At 26.8% G+C, this 24,019-nt stretch overlaps 2 protein-coding genes across 4 annotated transcripts; one reads left to right on the plus strand and one right to left on the minus strand.

Annotated features, from left to right (window-relative positions):
• The first annotated feature begins 326 nt into the window (after positions 1 to 326).
• Positions 327 to 19,463, plus strand: LOC132924537 (uncharacterized). Of its 3 annotated transcripts, none has more exons than XM_060988905.1 (14): positions 327 to 541; positions 613 to 674; positions 3,580 to 3,689; positions 14,494 to 14,602; positions 15,171 to 15,273; positions 15,781 to 15,919; positions 16,678 to 16,852; positions 16,938 to 17,050; positions 17,129 to 17,320; positions 17,559 to 17,746; positions 17,813 to 17,957; positions 18,715 to 18,927; positions 18,990 to 19,066; positions 19,270 to 19,463. In XM_060988905.1, exons 2-14 carry the CDS (start codon positions 662 to 664, stop codon positions 19,313 to 19,315), a joined length of 1,623 nt encoding a protein of 540 aa, XP_060844888.1. In that variant the 5' UTR covers positions 327 to 541; positions 613 to 661; the 3' UTR covers positions 19,316 to 19,463. The 3 variants fall into 3 exon arrangements, with proteins under 3 accessions (XP_060844888.1, XP_060844889.1, XP_060844890.1); XM_060988907.1 differs by having other exon boundaries at positions 328 to 541; positions 16,678 to 16,843; XM_060988906.1 differs by having other exon boundaries at positions 327 to 674.
• Positions 12,489 to 12,977, minus strand: LOC132924503 (uncharacterized). Its single transcript, XM_060988867.1, has 2 exons — positions 12,699 to 12,977; positions 12,489 to 12,623 (listed from the first exon to the last, which is right to left on the minus strand). The coding sequence occupies exons 1-2, from the start codon at positions 12,975 to 12,977 to the stop codon at positions 12,489 to 12,491; spliced, it is 414 nt and encodes a 137-aa protein (XP_060844850.1).
• Positions 19,464 to 24,019: the final 4,556 nt, after the last annotated feature.

A 24,019-nucleotide genomic window follows, 5' to 3' on the forward strand; every position in this document is an offset into this window, starting at 1 on the left:
AATGAATATCCTACCATATAAATTGAATACATCCGTAACAGTAAACAACTCGACGCATATATACAGCAGAGCGGTAACGACTAACATAATTGCCTACCTTTTTCGAAGTATGAATTTATATAAAAAAGTACCTAGTAATTAGTTTAATGTTTAATAATCTGGATATTGGAGAATGTATATTATAGAGTTCGGGATTTTAACGGATCAACAATATTTAGCTATATATAATAATAATAATAACGTTATAAAATAAGTTACAGAAGATTATTGAAGTGGAAGCGCGCTCTGGTGTCAACATACCTGTGGTAATAATTGTAAATTGTAATTAAGTCAGTTTACATGTATGAGTCAATGACGGCATCTTATTTTCGTGTTTTTGTATTTGAAATTTAAATTCAAGTTAGATAAAAATATTAAATTTTGCATAAAATTATAATTTAATCGACAACAGTGATTTTAATATTTGATTACTGAGACATTCTATATACGTATACAGTGTATAAAACTCTTCAATGTGGTTTACTACAGCTCTGAAGAAAATGTGATAATATTAATTAGTTTTATCTAGCATAATATAATTTAATTTAAAATGTATAAATAATATTGTTGTAGAAGTTAAGCAATCACAATTCTTTATTTAGCAGTTCAAAACTTAGTCAATATGTACAAGACAGGTTGGTTTTTATCTTGAGATAATAATTTTCTTTTTTTAGTTTAAAATGTTTCCTAAGGTATTAAGTGATGGGCATAATCGAATGATTTTGATATTTGAATGATTAGTAATCGAGAGAAAAATCACTCAAAAGTAAAATCGTCTACCTAATAAAAATAAATATTTTTACTAATTAAGAGAATCGAAAAAATTACTCGAAATATAATTATTATAGTAAATGATTTAATTTTACTTTATTATTTGTAGGTCTACTTGTAATATTGTTAAATTATTATTTAATTAAATTAACTTTAGGAATAATAATAACCATATTATATTAATAGTTAATACCTATAATTATTAATATTACTTTCAAGTTTCAAATACAATTTATTAAATATTCCATAAATAAAAATTATTTGATTATTTTGCTCATATCAAAATTATTTTATTACTCGATTAATTTTTCTCATAATCGAAAGAACTCGATTTTTTTTCATAATCCAGATATCTCGATTATACCCATCACTAGTATTACTAATATTTTATTTTTTCATTATAATTCACTGCCTATTTCAATTTGAACATACATTTATTTTAGGTAGAATGTAGAATGAAGATAATATAATTTAATAATATTTTAAATTTATAAATTTGCCATTCGTATTTAATAAAAAACAACCAAGAAATTTTTTTTTCAATTCAATCAAAGTTTGATTCATGTCTCTAAGAATTAAATAATTACTAGCAAATTGCCAGGTTAGGTTAAAATTGATACATTAAAAAAAATATCAATGAACATAATATATAAAAAATATGGATAAAACAGTTAATAGTTTGCTATTTGTACCTTAATAGGATGGTCAGGTATCTCAGTTCTACCAGGATACTTCTAATTTCACATATGCATCTTTATGTCACTTATTTTTTTATAGTTATTGGAGGATTTCAGAAATAAAAAAAATAAAAATAAATATTTAGTGTATATTTTAAAATATAATATTAATAGTACCTACAAATTATATGGATTGATTATTATCTTTTATTAAGATGCAATCAAGACTTTCTAATATTGTCAAATACAATTAAAAAATTGTATGACATAGTCCAATACAATAATTTTGGAAAAAAAATTTTGATAAAAACTATGAGTGGTTATTGCATCTACATTTAAATATTATAAGATTGAAATTAATAATATAATTAATTTTGTTATTTATAGTTTAAATAGTTTTGTAAATAGTATTATTTTGCAAATGTTCATAATTTTAAAGAATTTAGTCAAAATTTGAATTTCAAATGTTTATAAAAGTTAATTGTGTCTATGTAATTAAAATACTTTAACATATCTAAAAGAAAAACTATCTGCAGTATTATATTAAATTTTTAAGCTTTAGATCAAACATAAAATATTTTCTTGACATTGATAAAAAAAAAAATTTAATAAAATTTAATATTTCAAATGCCTATAAATAGCTCAAAAACAGTGTATATATTTCAGTTAGAGGAGTAGTTTTGAGTACTTTTCTATGGTTATTCATTTTTTAGTTACAACAAAACATCAAAAATCGTTTAAGAAGAAATAGTTATTTTAATGATTAATATGCAATTTTGTAAAAGTTTGTATACAAACATAAAGAAACTAATTTGACTACAAAACAATTTATTTTTATTAATAATATTTTATAAATAAAAGTAACCTATTCAATTTTGGTATCTAAGATATAAAAATAATTTTCTTACGAATAAAATTATTATATTCTGAATCAATGGAGCATGAAACAAATTTGTAGCATTATTGAGCAAAACTCATCAATATTTTAACTCTACTGATGAGTAACTTATATTCAATTTATCATCAACTTATACTTTTTTACTGTAATTTAAAAAAAATAAATTAATCGAAAATTCAAAGATCCATATTAGGTTAAAAAGAGTAAAAATATTAATATTATTGTTGCATATTAAAGTTATATTATAAATAGAAAAATATCATGTACACATTTGGTGAAAATTTTAAGTATGTACAGTTATTAGTTTTTGAACTACAAAAAAAAACAAAATCAATTTTTTTTTAAATTGGTGTTGCATATACATTTTCGTTTTCAGTAATTTTTCTTTGTTCTTCCAAATTATTAAAAAATATTGAGAATTTTGATCTCCCTAAAATAAACAAAAGATTGCCTTTGCTATCAGAAACCATTAACTCTGTTGTTGAAAATGTAAGCAATTTTTGATTACTTATCATCTATACCAGTGCTTCTCAAACTTTTTTGTCTTTGGCCCCCCTAAATTTAATGTAAAACTGTCGAGGCCCCCTAGTTCAAAATCATCAAATTTTTTCTTAATTATATACTAAAATGCACAAAACGCATAATATTAAGCAAAGAAACACGATCAACTGTACAGCTTTACATCATTAAAGTTATCATCGTTGTCGACAGTCTAATCTTTATGACTAATATGAGATAAACGTTCCCGATGTAATAAACATTTTATTATTATTAAATAATAGTTATCTAACATTAGACTTTATCGAAAATGATCATAATATGGTCGGTTATAATAACTAAATAACCAAAAATATTTTAAATAAAATAAATATTTCACGACCCTCTAGCGGCCTACAGTTTGAGAAGAACTGATCTATTAAAACAAAATAAAAACTTTGTATTCAACACTTTCATCGCTTTGCTCAGAATTTAAAATTAGTTATTAATATTCCAAATTTCTCAGTTTGGTAATTTAAAAATCGGCAACTAACTATTTATCAATAAATACAAATACAGTATAATAACTATTCTATTATTATTATTTTTTTAATGAAAGAATTCATTATATAAACAATATACAATTGTTAAAACTAATAATTTTGAATTCTTCATAAATATTGATATTTAATCATTATTTTCATTATTGTTTTGTAGATTCAAGTGATGTAAAATCAAAAAATGACACTGTTACAACTCAAAAGAATGATGAAAATACATACAAAATATCAACAGCAGTATTGGTTACTAAAACTTTACATAACAAAGTTAGTATTATTAATTATTGTTTGTACTTATATTGAATTACATAGTTATAATATTGAATCTTCTTTATAATTTTGTAGGTTCTTTTACCTATAAATTATTAAAATGAATAGAAGTTGTTAATTAATTATTTTTTTATTATTTAATTAACTGTGTACTCGCAATTTATTTTAGTTTATTAATTGAGGGGGGTACATCAGACTTCCAATTATGTGTACTTCCAAATACTTCCAAGTACTTCCTAGTACTTCCATATACTTTCTAGTACTTCCATTTATTTATAAATATTTTAATTTACCCAATAACATTTCTAAATACTTTCATCATGTTATACATAACATGTTAAAATATTTTAATACAGTTAGAAGGTTAGAAGGTTAAGTAACTGTATGAAATATCTATAATTTTAAATTAGATCATCATCATCATCATCATCAACAGTTTAACGGTCCATTGAGGACCTGCGCTGCCACTAGTAAGCCTCTCCATTTTTCTCTGTTCAAAGTCCAGTCCAACGTTGCATCCTCATCTATTAGTCTCATATCCTTTTCTGCTGTGTCTTTCCATCTTGTTCTTGGTTTTCCAAGTGGACGTTTTTTATTTATTTTTCGTATCAGAACATTCTTTAATAAATCTCCATCCGCTCTCCATATATGTCCTAACCACTCTAGGCGTTTACATCTTATATATGTGAGTATATTTGGTTTTCCATACAGGTTATACAGTTCTTCATTGTGTCTTTTTTCATATATTCCTAGGTTGTCGTTGTACACTGGTCCATATATATTTCTTAGTATTTTTCTTTCCCATATAGCAAGTTTTTTATTATCATCTTTTGTTGTGGACCAGGTCTCACATCCATAGGTTACTACTGGTCTAAGGTAGCTTGTGTACAAAGTGGTTTTAGACTTTCTTGATAGCAGTTTTGATCTCAATAGTTTGTTTATGCTGAAGTAACACCTATTTCCATTTGATATTCTTTCCTTTATCTCCTTATGCATGTTGTTGCTGTTGTTTATATTAACACCCAAGTATTTGAAATTATCCACCTTTTCGAAATTCATACTTCCCACTTTCAGGTTTGATTGATCTACGTTTCTTCTGGATAGTATCATAAGTTTAGTTTTTTCTTCGTTGATACATAAACCCATGTTTTTGCTGGCTTCTATTAGTTTAGAGAGTGAGTGGGAAATTTCTTCTCGCGTATTCCCTAAAAGAACTATATCATCAGCATATGCTAAGATAGTTTCTTCACCAATAACTTCCATTCTTCTGTCTTCATAAGCTTCTCTAATAACTTTTTCTAGTCCCAGATTGAACAATGTTGGGGATAGGGCATCTCCCTGTCATAATCCAGAATTAACCTCAAAGGCTGGTGATAGTGTCTGAAGAAAACGTACTTTCAGTACAGTCTTGTCATTACACATCTTTACTAAATTTACATATTTTTTCGGAACTCCAAAATGTAACATTGCTTTCCATAATTCCTGTATGTTCACACTATCATAAGCTTGTTTGTAGTCAACAAATATCATATATAAATCTATGTCAAATTCGTAGTATTTCTCCATTGTTTGTCTTAAGGTAAAAATGTGATCGATAACGGATTTCCCCTTTATAAAGCCACACTGGTATCTTCCGATGATACCCTCTGCATATGGCGTTATTCTTTCCAAAAGGAGCGTTGACAATATCTTGTAACAAGTATCCAATAATGAGATTCCTCTGTAATTTTTTGGGTCTAAAGTGTCTCCTTTTTTAAATATTGGGCATAGTATTGCCGTGTTCCACTCTCCTGGCATTACTTCAGTTTCCCAAATTTCATCTTTAATCGCTTTTCCTCCATTTTTTAATAATTCCGCAACTACGTTGTTTTCTCCAGGTGATTTGTTGTTTTTAAGTTTTTTTATGATGTTATAGATTTCCTGTTTTGTTGGAGTTTTAATATATGGTTCCGCTGTACTATATTGCATAGGTATATCTTCATGTGTTGGTATTGGTGGTGTTTTATTTAGTTATCTTTCGAAATGTTTTTTAAATTCTTCTACTACAGATTCTTCTTTTGTTACTAACTCACCTAGTTCTCCTTAGGATCCTAGTCTGCGGTTTATATCCCTGTTTAATGTTGGCAGTTTTGCTAAAGAATCTTCTGGAGTTATTTTTATTTTCTTCAATTTCCTCAATCTTTCTTTTTTCCGCTAATCTTTTTTCACATCTTAGTACTTTATTGGTTTCTTTTTTAGTATTTTTATATCTTTCCATATTTATGTCACTTGGGTCCTTAATAGTTTTTTCTCGTATGCGGTTTCTTCTGTCTATTGCTTCCTTGCACCTATCATTAAACCATTCTTTTCTTTTTTCTTGTTTTTTTATTCCTAGGCAATTATTAGCACTATTGACTACCGCTGTCTTGATTCTGTCCCATATCCGTTCTCCATCTTCATCTGCATTACTGTTGGATTTTTGTAATTCTTGTTGAGTTTTATATATGTATTCCTCTAAAACCTTCTTTTCTGACAGTTTTTCTATATCGTATTTTACGGATTTTATATATTTTACCTTTTTTCCATCTTTCAGATAGTCTAATTTTAAGTTTTGCAATTACCAGGTAATGATCCGAGTCGGCGTCTGCACCTCTATAGCTCCTGACACTTTTTATGCATCCTTTATGCTATTTTAAATTAGATAATCCAAAAAACTCTATAGATATCATATATTTAATAAAAACGTTATGTACCTGACACGACAAAGAGCCAAAAAATATAAGTATACAAGTACTACAATACTAAAAATACATTAAAACAATATTCAAATAGTTAATTAAGATGTATCTTTATCAGGCTTGAACAAATAATTTTTTTTTTTTACTCAGTATTAGTATTATTGAAATGTAAGTTTTAAGTAAGTACAGACTTTACACCTGTACTAAAATGTTGTTCTTTAAATATTAACATAGGTACTAGTGCTGTATAACAAAAAAAAAGTTGAATATAAATTTTAATTTTAATTTTAACTGAAATAAAAGTAAACAAAACGTACCAATTTAAATAATAATAATAGATTATAAAATAAATGTGTTTTTGCTTTTAAGTTGTTTTTTACAATACAACATATAACAATTCATTACTTGTAACCCCTCTTGTAACTATATTACTTAATATTACATATAGAACAAGGTATTGGTTAACAATTAAATAATTTATAAAAAGAGAAAAATACATCATAATTACTTAAATGAAACCAAATTTATAAGTACAAATTTTATCAATTTATAACAAATTAAAAACATTGTAACTAACAATAATTACTATTTTATTTTTTTATATAATTTAAGAATATTACATATATCTGATCTTTTAATATCAAATGGATTACAACCGATCAAAGAAATTGGTCCATAAAATATGTATTGTTGAGGTATTTATTGTATATCGTCGAATTTAGGTCATTACGTTTAAGTCTTGACATAATATCTTTCATAGAAAAATTTACAACAGTAGATTAAGTACTAGTTAGTGACCGAGTTGCTCTGAAAAATTGCTCACACGTTTGGCTGCTGAAGTTCCATATAGTATACATTTCTGGATTTAAGTTTTTATCTTCTCGAAATCGTATAATAAGGCGTATCAATGAATGAGCATTTATTTCTATGCAATTTAGACAATTAGTCGTTATGAAATTATTTCCAATATTATATTCTCTTTTATTTTTCACCCAAATTTTCCAAATTTGTAGAAAAAATACACTGAACCACATTTTATAAATTCGTTCTTCTGTACTTATTTCCTTATCTAAAAAAGCTGTTAAAATATAATTCATAATTTTTAGATAGGTAATTGTTGCATGTGTATTTGAAATATTCGCTAAAATATTCAATACCTTGGTAGAACACATTTTTTCTGCAGACGAAAAATTCATTTTGTCCTCAGGCTTAAGATCGGAAACTGTTAACAAGTGCTTGTCTTTGGAAAATGTCCTTGTTAACTCCATTAAATAATCTACCGTTGTAAAATAATTACCCATTGGTATGATAATATTTGGTTTAAGAAATCGCGTTTGTAGTTTTGTCAAAATATGAACCGTGTCTTGAATGCATACTTTTTTATTTCGTTCTTGGTTAGGAATAATTGGTGGCTCTCTAATTATAAACCAAGACCAACTACTTATCTTATTCTCTAAACTTTCATTATTTATTGTACTAATACTGGTACCAATGCTTTGGAGTAGCATTGCTCTAAGTAATCTAGGATCTCCATCTGATGAAAATCCTAATATTTCAATCCCTTGCTCAGCAGCAGCAGTTTTCATGAATTCCCATCTATTCATGACGTCTTCATTAGAAAAATGGTTGTTTGTTCTATAAATAGACAAACAAAATGGCGCGGCAGTGTCGTTTAATGGTTTAGCCATTATAACATAAGCATAGTTGGCTCTACTTTTAGAATTGAAATACTGTGCAATAGTTGTTGCAGAACTTGCTATGAATGCATTAGTCACTGGACAACCATTCATAAGGGGTAAAACAAAACCAACTACTTTATTTGATTTCACATCGTATTCAGTTTTTCCCGTAATCCTAGTAGCATCTTCACTTATCCATACCTTAAGTGGTATATTCTTCTTGATTAGATAAACTCTTAGCTCATTAAATCTAAAAATGCCTTCTATCACTTTACTTTGAGAATTGTCAAGATAACGGAATATTGTTCTTATTGATGGAAGAACTCGATCCATATTTGCATGTAAAGTTTCATACAGCAATCTACCTCCAACAATAAATATATAAGTAGAACATTTCTTTAACTCTTCATCAAATCTGTTGCGGTGTTTATATTTACTAGATTTTTAATTTTTTTCTACACATTCATATAGGCATTTCAACAAAGAATTTGAATCAAGTACAGCTAACCGAACCGACAAAACATTACCCCCTCGGTTTCCTCTATGTTGCGCACTAACATATTACGCAAGTTTTCATTATTTTCCATTAATTTACTAACTTCGTCAAGAACAGGAATGTAATTTTTAATTAGTGTTTGCTTTAATTCTCCAGTAACTAATAATCGCTCTCTTCGTCGTTGTTCTTGTTCACTTCTTTGGTATTTTGTGCTCTTCCACTTATTTTCATTTGTATTTGACAATACTTGAGACGTTTGAAAATTTAAATCGCAAAAGTTATTCGTCTCAAACATAACTTTGCTATTCTGAAAATCCGACTGACAATTGAGGTCTTCTTGGTCGGTAGCATTAGTTATTGTTTCTTTAAGGATTTCTGTACTTCGAGATGTTGAAGGCCAATGTATTTGTTGTGGTGTTATACCCTGTGTTATTTGAGGGGTTATTTGTATATAATTATCAAGTGTTTGTTTTTTTCTTATTTTATTAGGAATAGATTGAGTAGACTTCTTTTGGTGTATTTTTATATGTTTGTAATCATTTGAAAATGACCATCTTTTTGAATGTCCAGGGCTAAATACTTTGCATATATTAACTCGTAAATTGCATTCAAAACATAAAACTTTAGCTACAATATCATCATTTAGTATAGAAAGCGTTATGTCTAGTTCTTGGTTGTTTCGTCAACTGCGTTTTCGTCGATTTCGACTTCAATATTTTCACCCATATCATCAAAATCTTCATTATTAGTTAAAAAGTCTGACAATAAAAAGAAACCATAAGTATTAAAATTGAAAACTGTATGAAATAAAATATTACAGAATGTAGTAAAAAGTAACATAATTTAGTATAAAACATAAATTACCTTCAAGTAATTTTAAATCCTCGTGACAATAATTATTTCCCAAATCATTGTCGTTAGCAAATTCCTCGATGTCGGAGTCATCTCCATTTTCAAGTAAATTTAAAATATCATCGTCTAATAATTTACGTCGATCTTGACGAATCATATTTATTATATTTATACAACTTAAAAAAAAATAAAACAGTTATAAAATAAAATAAAACAGTTATCACTATTCCGGAGCGTCGCAATGTCCTTTACAGAGTACACGTAAATAACGCACGATAACGTTCGATCGAATAAAAATTTTTAATATCTAACCCATAGATTGAATTCAGAAATACATATATTATTTATAAAAATAATCAACAATACTAAGAAGCGATAAAGATAAGGATAAATGACAAAACAAAAATGTGTAATAATAGCATGTTTACTTGTCCGGGAATAACGCAGATTAGTACTAAAAATTCAGCCAATGAAGATAATAATAGGCGAAGCAACCGGGCAAATAAGAAATATATACTTGTCCTCTGGAGAGTACACTATGACTGAACACAGTTCCATATCATATTTGTCTATAAAGCTTATGGAAATCAAGTGTCCTCTATAGGGGACAGGGTGACGGAAAGGGTTAAGAGCAGGGCCGTCCCGAAGATGAAAATCAAGGAGGGGTGGAGGGTGAATAATATGAAAAATGCCGACTACAATTTTTTTACTCAATGTATATAGTATAATTAATGTAGTCGTGTTTTTACATTAAAAATGTATAAATGCGTCCAAGTGGCAACGGTCGACGCGGAAGTGATAGGTACTAAAGACCTGCGTGGGCCGAGTAGCTTTAGGGCCGGGCCGGATATTTTTTTGGACAAAAATTAACGAGCCGGACCGGACCGGGCTTCTATGAAAAATGGAGAATTGTTCTTCAAATTTAGTTATAATATATAATATTTAATTTTAAATTCAAAGGACTTAATGTATAAATAATAAAGTGATATTTGATATTGAAGAATTTTTATATATCAATTATATTAAATGTTTTTATTATAAATATGTTGTTATAATTTATAAGTAAATTATAGTTATTGTTTATGAATACAATATTAAAAAATGAAAAAATACATAAAAAATTGACCTATCCGGACCGGGCTTAAAAAAATTACCGGGCCAGACCGGGCTGAAAATTATCGGCCCGTACCTCTAGTAGGTACACACACACACACACACACTAGTAATCATTTATGATTAACACAGATCCCAGGGTCTACAACAAGATTAAAATCTAAATGTTGCCCCTTGAATAATGAAATGCATAATATTGTATTATTGTTATAGGTATCAAAAAAATACTTATTTGAAATGCTGAATTTAAAATGTTTTTTCCTTTTTCAATAAAAATTAAAAAAAAATCCTTTCTAATAAGCACATGACAAGTATCAACATATCAAATGTAAATAGGTACTCACAACTCACCTTAATAATGTAAGAATCTTAAATGTGGTATATCATAATACTAAGGTAATCTTTTTTAATTAATAAAAACTAATAACTAATAACCTACAAAACGCTTATATTTTTATAAAAAAAAAAACAATTGGGTATTTACAATTAAAAATTAAAATTCTATTATTTTTTTAATCATAATTAATAGAAATATATATAGTATATAAATATTACAATAATTGTATTCTTTGATTTTTTAAAGATGCCCAATCATTGACAATATTGCTCAAATTAAATTTATCTACTATATATTTTTCTATACCAATTAATGAATTTAATCTGGAGTCACTAATAGTAGACCTTAAGTGGGTTTTTATGAGTTTTAGTTTACTAAAAGTTCTCTCATTTGTTGCAACACTGACTGGAGCTGTAAGAGCAAGATCACAAACTGTTTTTGCTAATGCCAAAATATGTTTAATTTCTTCACATTTTTCAAATATATTAGCAGTTGTCAAATCAGGCTTAATTGCAATACTTCTCAAAATTTCCAATTCAGCTTGAACTGCTTACACAACTGAACACGTTATAAAATAAAATGAAAACAAATTTCTACTTAGATTTTAGATTTAACTAATGTAAACTGTAGTCAGTAGTATAACTATAATAATAATCTCATGAATTACACAATACGTCTATTGGCTGTATCTTGTATGACGATTTACCGACTGGCGACTATTAACATTCTCGGAAAATGTAGTAATTTCAGTTTATTTTTCGATCATTTTCAGTGAAAAGATACCAGGATCGTAACTGATTGTCAACAACCAACTATTGACCTATTAATATTTATTATTTTCAGTGTGGCGTGTCAGTGTCGCATGTTCTTTAAATTGACAATTTAATTATATATATATAGTAATATTTTATATCGCGTAATAAGTAGTTATATAAATTTTATCCGTATATACTGTACACTGTATTTACGAAGTATGTAATATTTGTTTTCCGTAAGTAAAATTGGGTCCTTTTAGGCTATAATGAAACAAGTCCGACTGCCGACTGGTGTTTTCATTGGGGAAGGTAAGACACCCCTCCCCCCATACCCCCCTTCAGGACGGCCCAGCTTAAGAGTCTAAAAGTCAACTAATAAATATGTACAATTTAATTTAATTTTTAATGATACATATCTCAGTTGGTAGGGAAACACTATTTCCAATCTGTTTGTTACATTTTTTTTTCCCAAAAGTTCTTTTTCACAATACCATTTTTTCAAAAAGTTATTTATTTTTTTTTCGAAATCATATTCCCAAACAAAACAGAAATGATTTATTGTTAATTTTAAAATGTATAAGTAATAAGTATAAAAAGTATAATTTAAAAATAAAGTACTATAAACAAATAAGTGTATTAAAATTTTAAATTATAACCAATGGCCGTGAGGTATGCAATAATATCATTGTTATTAACAAATTCGTCGTATTTAGTAACAATATTATATATTCGTTCCTCTATTTTCAGTTGTCTTAACATGCACTCAGTGTCAGCTTGTTCTTTTCCAAGTTCATTGAAAAATGTGTAGACGCTAGGATGTTGTCGTCCAACAACCACTTGGAACCGATTATCCTTCTGACAAATTATTTGTTCTTGCCAATCGTTGGAGTACTGAATGGTACTGGTTCCACAGTTTTGGAGGGAATCTGGGTTCAGTTACTTTCCTCCGACCTCTGGCTTGTCTCCCACGGATGTAATTTATCTACATTAAATATTTAAGTTATAAGTTATATTTAAAATTTGAATATTATATTATTTATATTAAAAAATAATTTACCTCAAAATATTCTGCAATTGGCATATACTCGTCTGGTACTTGTTCTAATAAAACATCAAACGATTTGACTACTTTTTCTGGCGGCACAAATGCTAAAGCACCGGTCATCTGAGCTGCGATCTTTATGTTACGATTTTCTGGATTATTATACTGATTTTGTAACCCTTCTGTCTGTATACGACGATAAAGACTTTGACAAAGATGAAATAAACAAGTGTGTATTTCAACTCCAATTATTTTCTTCGTCGCATTTATTATTGATTGTTCGAAATCCGTCATCACAAATTGTGGTTTTACAAAATGTATTCCAAATTGTTGTGCCTCTGAAAGTATAACTTCATATATTTTGGAATGCGCTGCTTCTTCTTTTGACTCTAGTAATGCATATACCAAAGGAAGTCCAATAACTTGATCAGTTCCATTAGTTGTCTGTGTGGTGGGTCCTAGTATGGTAAACAATTGAAAAAATATTGTTGTAACAACTTTAAATGTTTTGTCAACAAACCAGGTAGGGCTATTAAAAGTCTAAAATTGTCTTTTGTTGCAAAAATTATTATTCTTTTTTATTATACTTCGAGGGTTCGAAGGCATATTGTTTCACGTTGTCGTGTTGCCTTCCTTATATTTTGACGCTCAGGAAGTTCTGCTAAAATTTCAGCTGGTACTTGTTGCAATTCTGTTCTCAAGATTTGTGCAGGGGTTGCTTCAGGATATTCACTTGCTTTTCTTTTTATATCTGTCATAACTTTTAAGGCATAAACTTCTTCTAAATTCGGTGCGTGGTCATGTATAGAACTTTGAGAGCCTTTATGGTTTATTATATTATGTCCAGAATTACTCGTTATAGCCCGAGCAGAGCATTCACTTTTTTTACAACAACACCAATAAAATCAACCTTGGTTTTCCGAATGTTTATAATAGAGATATCCATCAACATGAAGAAGCTTTCCTCTTCCATTGGAATTTATAATTTCGGCCATAATTATAATGAATACGCTTGGTTAATATAAATGCGATTTAATGTACAAAAAATACACGTTAATATACGTAAGTTAATCTACGAAAAATTACACATTTGGTCACAACTTTCAAAATGAAACTAAACAATAAGGTACAAAGACATTCGATAATCGATACCGAACGATAAATATCCGATTAACCAAGCAATAAAAATGATAACATACATCGTGTATTTAACATCGTTAAATGTATATATTTTATAATATAGTATATACATACATTTGTATACTTATAGCTTTTAACCATAGCTGTTTGTACCGATCTATTTAATTATATCAGTTGCTCATCATTCGTGTCGTGCTGTCGTTGAATTTATTATTTTTGTGTTTTTGGAGTGCTTAATAATGTCCGCGAAAAAGCATAAAGTTGATGATGAAAATAGAACTTTTAACAACTCATGGAGAATGACTATTCATTTATTATTTCGAGACTATTATCTAAATGACATAACTAGTGACTATACACTAATGGCTTACAACAATTAGATTAGGATTTTTATTTTTTTTAACAATTATTTTTTTTGTAAAATATTAAACTTGTAAAAATATATAAATATATATTATATAAAATGTTTTTATGGTAAATATTGAAATAATTGGAATGGAAATATTAGATTTGGGAATAGTAAAATTGGGAAAACTGTACTACTGTCTCATATTTTTTGTTGAACAATTGTTGGTGTTTTTCTAAACTAATTATTTGTTTAGATTGACTGTTTTAAAATTTTCAATTGGCGCTATACTATTAATTATAAATATATCTTGCTTTTTTATAGTCTGATGATCAGTCCTGTCCAAATAGTATTTTAAGACTAGAAGAAAAAAGTGTATTGTACAAACAAAAACAACAAAAACATACTTTAAGGAAATACTTTAGTAGTGCATGTAAGTTGTAAAATAATTATAATGTGGTTATGGAACCTGTTAGATTTAGGTAATTTATTAAAGATTTTAAGAGCCCTATGAATTATTATTTTATCTTAACTGTAACTAGGCAGATTCAGAAATGATAGTTTCAGCTGATATATCATATTATTATTACTCAATCGTTATTAAATATATAATATAGTAGTACAAAAGTACCTATAGTCATCAGGAGTTTCTTTGTGAGCTGTAGGCACACAACTAATAACTTGACTGGGTGTATATCTTATATACTCTTAAAATAAGTACATGTACTTTCTTTAGAATCAAATTATATAGTAATGATAATATTTTTAAAATAATTTACAGAACATAATGCAATTCATAGTGTATAAGAAGATCCTTTATGTTTTTTTAATAATATAAATATTTCAATCTTAAGGGTGGCTTTGGTAGAAAATGTATTCTTTATGTGACAGCATTTTTCTGTAAAATGTCAATTGTTTTAAAAATAATTCGGAAAAACAAGAAAACAAATTAAGAAAATTCTAAAATTATTAATTGTTAATTTATTATTATTTTTTTAAAGCAATATTTAACAATGCCGCAGTTACGAATAAAACACTTTCTTCAAACAAAAATGATGGTCAGAAATATAAAGATCCTACTAATGATAATTCATGCCAAGCATAGTAAGCATCACATACTTTATAATACCTTAAGATTGATACCTTTAAATTATCTGTTGTATAACAAAAATTTGATGAAAAATTTGAAATATATATTTTATGTGAATTTGTGATTATAGTTTGAGTTTTAATATGTATTTACTTTGAGAATTTTTTGTTATATAATTGTAATTTTACAGATTAATGTTTTTATTTTTAATAAAACACCATAGTAACCTATTAGTAATAGGCTATTGTAGTTTACAAATCTACAAACTGTTCTTATATTTACTTTCATTATTTTTACACAAATGATATGTCTATAACCTTAAACTAAAATGTTTATATAAAAAACTTATACATTTGATTAATATTTGTCTATAGCTTAAGCCTACACAGCGCCGGAACTTTTTAGATTATGATGTATACATTTTTTTAACTCTATCAAAACACTAACTTTTATTGCTCCAAGATAAGTTGTCAATTACCTATTGTAATATTAAATGGTTTTTTTATATTATTGCATTTCAGTTCTGAAAAGCATTTAGATTCATATGATAAATATGGCTCCAACAGAATATCAAATACAATGAAAATTAAACTACGTCATCTTTTAAATAAACATAAAGAAGAAGGTATATTAAGTAAACATTTTTGGAAGGTTTTTTATGTAAGTATTTGATTAAATAATAATAAATCTTCAAAAATATATTATTATTTTAGGTATTAATAACATTTACTAGAAATACATATTGTATTAAAAGGACACAACACCCGCATATGTAAATGTGATATAATATAGTATAACCTGTTTTGCACAGGAAATTATCGAGAAAGCTGCAGTCATAACTACTAAGAAACGAAATTTTCACCACATAAAAATGACAACATTATCTGTGAAATAACATTTATATCATTTATACGAAAATAAATTTATTTTTTCAAAATCCATTATTTTTGATCAACTATTGTTGATAGTTCCAATAACAAAAAATAATAATGTTATTTTACAGATAATGTCCTTTTTATGCGGTAAAAATTGCATTTCTTAGTTAGGACAGTATCCTTCTCAGTTCTTTCCCGCGCAAAACAGTTTTTGTAATGTTTTACATTTATAAGACGAAGATAACACATAGGTGTTTAGCATCATCTTAATAACATCTAGCTAATATATCCATTACAAAATATATCACAGAATGTATGTTTATTATTATTACTTGAACTTCTTAATATTATAATGTTATTGATTTGATTTTACTTATCAGTAGAAATGTATCATATTAACATGATAATAAGTATAAATTAAAACTTTTATTTTTCTAACCAAGTGGTTAACTTTTACTTAATATTATTTATTTTTCCATTTTTAAAATAATTTAATTACATTTTATTATTGAATATCTAAAGTATTGGTTAATTATTTTATAGAATGAGTATAACAGTCACTTTAATTTTTCTGAGTATGGATTTAGCAGCATAAAAGATATGGCATACAAGTTACCATCTATATTTCATGTAAAATTAACTGAAGATGGCAGTGAATGTATTCTATTTGAAGCTCGTGTAAGGACTGAACTAGAAAATAATCTAAATGGTTTGTATGGTGAATATGCTTGTGTCACACAATAAACATAATACTATTATGTGTACCTATAATATATTTATTAAAAATAAAATATAATTTTTAGATCCATCACTGTTTTATACAAATATTCCAAAAACTATATTAAGCAATCTTTCACAGTTTTTTGATGAGTATAGAACTGGTGTTAAACTCGACAAAATTATGACATTATATCGTGTAATACATAATATTTAATTATATTTTGTTACAGCCAATGTTTTAGTTGTATTTTTATTTATTTATTTATTTTTTTAGTCAAAATATGGCCGATCTTATGAACCATTAAATTATGGCTACTCTTCTGAAAAACATATGTTTGAATCTTTAAGCAAAATGGTAAAAATAAAAAATGATGTGCTGTATACAGCAGATCCTTTTGCGTATACTAAATTATCAAAAACAATAAATCCAATTGACTTTTATGAAAATACTGCTCTTGCATTACCGGTATGTAATGAAATTGTTTGTTTATATTTATTAAATAAATATTGATTGGTTTTTTTCTTTTTACAAAAAAATAAATTGTTTAATGGTTTTCTAAAAATGTTGATGAAAAATTGTAAAATTTTGAAAACTGATTGAAATATATTCTATATATTATATCAATTTTTACTGTATTTAATCAATATTGTTATATTAACAAAACATATTATTTAATCCATTACTCCACTTTTGTTAAATATAGGGTAATGATTTTCTATTGGATTACTCAAGCCAAGATATCTGTAATGGAAGATTTAAATATTACAGGATTAAATTTAATGATTTGAAGTTAACAAATGTCATTGTTGCTGAAATCTACAACCCAAGTTCATTTTATATTCAATTAGCAGAAGAAGTAGATATTCTGAATAATTTTATGGACAAATTGCAGTTGGTTTTTTCTTAAATTTAATTTATGGCTTTGATCTTAACATTGTAATTATGTAATTTGTGTAGAGAGTTTTATAATGAAAACGAAGAAAAGTATAAGGTTTTACCAAAATTGATTCTTCCAGAATTGGCATGTATTTCATATACTAAAGATACCAACTTGTGGCACCGGGCTAAAGTTTTAAAAATAGTTGATGAAGAAAATGTGAAAGTAATTACAGATTTTAAATACATATAATTTAATTTTAATTTTCAGTTAATAAAAATACAGTCAAATTTGCTTAAAATGATATTTAAGGGACCTAGGGAATCTGATCGTTATAACCGAACTTCGTTATATCTGGATTATAAAAAGTTGTTTAATATCATTGATACTTCTGGCCTCTCGCCTCTGGCGTATTTATATCACTGTTTACCGAAACAAAAGTACGCACTTGATCAATATAAAAATACATTTCCAAAATAGATGATACTTTAAATACGATTTCTTCGCTCTCTTCGTCAGCTTGTTCACTTTCATCATCATTTGTATTAAATAATAAAAATAGACTTCACAATTTCTTCTTCATTGGGCTCTTCGTTGGTCAAAAGAGCATCACGAAATAAAATTTACTACATGTATTATTAATTGCTATCGACAATTATAAAAACCAATTTTTGTTTCAAAATAACATCGCTATAATATCTGGTTTATCGTTATATACGAATAAAAGTACAAGTACTACACATAACATATAAAACCAACCAAATACATTGGAATCGTTTTACCCGAAATATCGTTATATACGGCATCGTAAATAGCGAATTTGACTGTATTATCTATGAATTATTTATTGTTATACTTATATATTTATACAAGATATTTATTTACTTGACATTACAACATAAATATTAAACTTTAATTCTTAAAATATTAATTCTTTATTTTATTTTAAAACAAAATTGACCACAATTTAATCTTTTTTTAGTTGTTTTTTGTCGATTATGGATCAATTGAAATAGTACCAAAAATTAATATAAGACTTTTACAGTCAAAATTTAGTACATATTCTGCTCAGGCAGTACACTGTGGCTTATATGCATGTATGAACTACAATTATTCACGTGAAATAAGTGAATCTTTTGCTGATATGGTTGAGCATCAAGTGCTTGAAGCACAGGTTCATCCACCAATACCCGAAGTAATTATCCAAGATAATTTTCTTTGTTTTATTTTTATTTTTTTATTTTAAATCTTTTTTAGGATAATTCTGAAACATTATTAGTCTCATTATTTTTGGATACCAAATATAATTATAAAATAAATATTAATGAAAGAATGTAAGTAGTATAAAATCTAATTTAATTATTTATATCAACAGTTATTGTTTTTTTTTTTTGGTATTGAACAAAATTATTTTTTAAACTGAATCATAATTACCTCTAATTTAATACCTATAATATTGAAGTGAATTATGCATACATGTTTATCTTTTGTGGTTTAAAAATAAAAAATTGTTTTATATTTTTAATTTTATTTCTAGTTCCAAAGTTGCGAGTCTTCAACGATCGGCAAAATATAAAAAATAATTCAAAAGATAATTAATAAATTAAATGAAAAAAGAAATTAAATTTGATGATAAAAAAAAATATTTATTTATTTTTTTAATATAATTTTGCTGTACCAATGTTTATTTATTGTGATGTATAATTATTAGCTAAATAAATTTGGCGCCTGAAAAAAGGATAAGTTTTTCAATATTATCTAGAACCGATTTATTAAAAATATTTTTGTATAAATTGTTTATTTTTAGTTTATTTAGATTCAAATAGGTTTTTAGTAGAGCTACTATTTATCTTCAAATAGTACTAAATGCAAATTATTTGTTTTGCTAAATACCTATATTCTCAAGTTAAATATATAACTACCTATTTAATTTTTTTACACTACTTGTATTATCTTATTGATTTAAAAATATCTTTGAAGAAAAGTTTTTATCAAAATCTTTGTAACCGCGATAGTATAATTTAATTCATGCAACTTCATTGATTTAATTTTGTCTAATAGTAAATTAATATTTTCGAAAGATTTGTGTGATTTGTGTCTGATTCAAGTCGACATCGTACTGTGAACATATTTGAAGTATTTATATTTGAAATTTTATGATTCGGTTTTGGAATAGAGGTAAGTTACTTCTACTAAAGTGTGTAGTATGGTCACTGTTAAGATCAGCTTATTTTATTATAAATAACGAGTAATTAATTTAGTAATGTATTGCATATATCAAAATACTTAGCACATAGTCTTTAATCTCATTGAGATTTATTGATGAATAACAAAATTAAAAATTTTAATCATGATGTATCAATATTCTTCCTAATTTTTACTTCAGTAACTTCTTAAATGAAAATGCCAAAAGCCAAACTAATACGCGGGCAACACCGAGTAGGAAAATAAATAGTAGTTTATTTATATATTTGTATAAATCTTTAAATATGATTCCTAAAAAATGTATTAAATGTTCTTATTATTTATGACTTATAACATATTTAAATATTAAGGTTTACTAGTTGTCTGCATAATGTAGTCAATAGTATTTCATATATAATATCTTTTTTGCACAAGAAAATACTCTGAAAAGTTTATTGTATTACATAATCTATATTCTTTGAAAAATGCACTTAACACAATATGTGTAGCCTTAACCATCGACGTAAATATATTTTATTTTGTGAGATATAATGGGCCCAATTTACGGCTGCGTACGAGTTAATTCCTGGACACCTGTTTACCTATACCGATACCGTCATTATATTATATTTTTTTCAATATTTAGTCAAGTATTCAGCCTATTATTGCGTAGCTCATAAGTCATAAGTTATCACGAGGAAGTTGACAGACAAGTTTTTCAAAAATGTTCTTTTTAGTTTTTCATATTTTGAAAATCATTCAAATTTTATTTATCAATTATTAATTGTACTAAATTATAATTTATTATTTATTAAGAAGATTATTTGTAAAACACATTATTTTTAAAATCTGTTATCTGGTAATGAGATTACCAGTACACCGTGACATCACTTCTCAAAAAAAAAATTTTCTCGGTTTTTCTTGGATTTTTTAGTCACATTGCTTCTTTATTTACTATATGTTTCCGACTATACTTCTAATAGCTCATCTATTAATACACAAATATTTGGGGTCAACTCGTTCATACATATTAATGACCCGGGAATCAACTAATACATAAAGTATATCTCGGGAATCAACTCACTTACTGTGCAATTTACAACAGTGCATACGGAAATTATTATCAGTATGTAAATTACGTCCCACAAAAAAAGTTTCGGTTACATATTTCAATATTTTCTTGCTGAATGTTTTGAGGGGTTGAATATATGTTGTGTACACGAATGAAGTTATATCGAACACAAAGAGCTTTTACCATAATTTCAATTATATCAACTTCAAAATAAATTGGTCGTTCTAAAATCATAAATTTAGACATCAAGATTTCGAACGCACATTTAATCGACTTACAGCCTCTTGAAAGTCTAAAAATTAAAATCAAAACTATTTAAGTGGATTGCTGTGAGCTTGTGAATCATGTCGGAAAAAAATTGTAACAAAATATTTAACCCATTTATGCCCGAGAATAATTTTTGTCAATAAAATTGATTTTTCTAATATAAACTTATATTATTGGATCCAAAAGTGTTTGAAAAAATTATAAAAAATAATTATATTCCATATAAGAGTGTCCTATATGTAGGACACTGGGCATATGAACAACTATAAATTCTATTTTCATTTACAAATAGATATACCAATAAAAATGATTAAAATTTAATACTTTTAATTGATAATTAATTAATAGACATTATATTTAAATTATGATAATATGAGACTTACAATTTATATTTTTTGAATTTACTTAGGTACATACGAACATTATTATTATTTTGTGTGATATAAAACGTTACATTTTGCGTGGACACCAATTTTGCACTTCATACATCTTGTTATTGCTTTTTGATAACATTGACCACACCTTGTTTGAGAGTCTTGGGGAATCAAATAATGTTCAAATTTGTTAGTCATATCTTATTTCCATAATAACACTGGGTGGTTTTCCTCCACTTCTTTCTGGAGTGGGTTCTGTTTTGTAACTTGTCAGATATCAAATAACTATGCTTCTTCAAAATACTGATTGATCCATTTTATTTATGTTGATGAATTTGAGCCTTTCCAAAAGAGTGACACTCGTAAAGAAATTGTCAAATACCAAATGATATGGAGCAGGTCGATGGTTTATAATTTGGTTTGCATAAGCTAAAATAACAGATCCTCCTAATCCGACATCTGTTTGGTTGAACTCAGTATTTTTTCCTTGGTAAGGAGAGATCCATAATGCATATCCTAAACGTAATGTCCCAACCCACACTTTAAATCCAAAACGAATTGGTTTTCCTCGGATAAATTGTTTGCATCCATGTTTACTATAATATGGCACCATGTATTCGTCTATAGTATAGAGTATAGACGATATACTATGAAATTCTTTGTGAGGTGCGTGCATTAGGATTCTAGTATTTATCATAGTAATCAACGGTCTTATTTTTGCATATTTATCAGAATTATCCAAGTTGTTTTTGTTTGAAAAGTGAAGATTATGAAATATATCCTCAAATCTATTTCGCCTCATAGCATTGGCCACTAAACCATTATTTGTATTAGGGGCCTTTTCCCAGTACATACGTCGCTGAGATATTTCATTATACCCAGATAATAAGAGAATTGCAATAAAACACTTTAATTCATTTTTTGTCAAGTCCAAGAAATATTTTTAGAAGAGCATAAATATTTGTATATTGTACAATAGAATCAAAAACTTGGTCATCAAAAAATAATTCAAAAAGTTCAAACGGTGCAAGTGAGCAATATTTTATTTAACTGTTCATCAACATCTGGACCCCAAAGCTCTGTTATTTTAGGAGTCTCTAAATCTCCTTCACGCATTATTATTTAAAATGCTAAGTAAATATTTTCTTGCAACAGAGATTACAAATAAAGAAGTTGAAGACTTTCAAGAATCTGTGATTGCCGCTATTGAACCAAAATCAATTACATCTCGTATTCGATGTTCTGTGCATTCATTGCAGCTATGTGTTCTAGTTGGCTTGAAAAATGCACCCATAACTAATTGTATAAATGAAGCTAGGAAGGAGATTTTAAAATAGAATTTGCTCACCAATAATAATTTGCACTATACATTTTTATTAAATATTTATAAATTTCATAGATGTAAAAAAACTCAGAACGCCCAAATATGCTACTAGGTTAAAGAGGAAAAATTTAAAGTATGCAATTATTGACATAGAAACAAGATGCAACTCGCTTTATAATATGCTATATAGACTGTTAGAGTTAAAATAAGTCTGTAAACTTCACGAGGAAACAAATGCTGATTTAAAATTTAACAATTGTGAATGGGATTCAATCCAAAGTGTTGTAAGTTAAATAAATAATATATTTTTTATTTATTTATAAACTATTATGTTTTACTTCAAACTTATTAATTTATTTTATAACACCATGTAGATAATTAATTAATTTTGTGAGTTTTGGCTAGGTTTTCATACTTAAACTACTTCATGGCATTACTAGGTGATCATATTACGCACTGTATTTCTAATTTTTGTCTTTTTGTTTTTTTAAGTAATATCCAATTATGTTGCAAAAAATAAGACAACCAATACTGAATTACTAAAGTATCTTTAAATTAAAGATGAATTATATATATTATAATTCAATGTTTAAATGGTTTATTTACACTCTAGTTCAATGCACTTAATCCTGTAAAAATAGCAACAGTTGCATTACAAAGACAAGATCTGAATTGGTGACTTTTATGGGATATGGTTGAGAGCTATTCGTGGATTGTAATATATTTTTGGTGTTATCGTTTAAGTATTAATTTACATTTTTTTGATTATCCTTTATACTTTACACTTAATTATAACTTCCAATAATATTATACATTCTCATGCACGGTTTTGATAAACGTTCCACCCGTCCACCTGAGAAGTATAATCCATCGAACAACTACCATTCCCCAATACTTCCTTTAAATGAATTCGATTTAACCATGACTGAAGCTGATGAACCCAATCACTCCCTCTCTAACAACCCCCTCTTTCTCTATCATCTCTCAAAAAACTTCAATTTCAAATTTCAATTGTCTTTAAATAGTTTTAAAAAAGTCAAGATATTTTTAAAATTGCATAACGACA

The sequence above is a fragment of the Rhopalosiphum padi genome, chromosome 3 (assembly GCF_020882245.1).
Source record: "Rhopalosiphum padi isolate XX-2018 chromosome 3, ASM2088224v1, whole genome shotgun sequence".
NCBI lineage: Eukaryota > Metazoa > Arthropoda > Insecta > Hemiptera > Aphididae > Rhopalosiphum > Rhopalosiphum padi.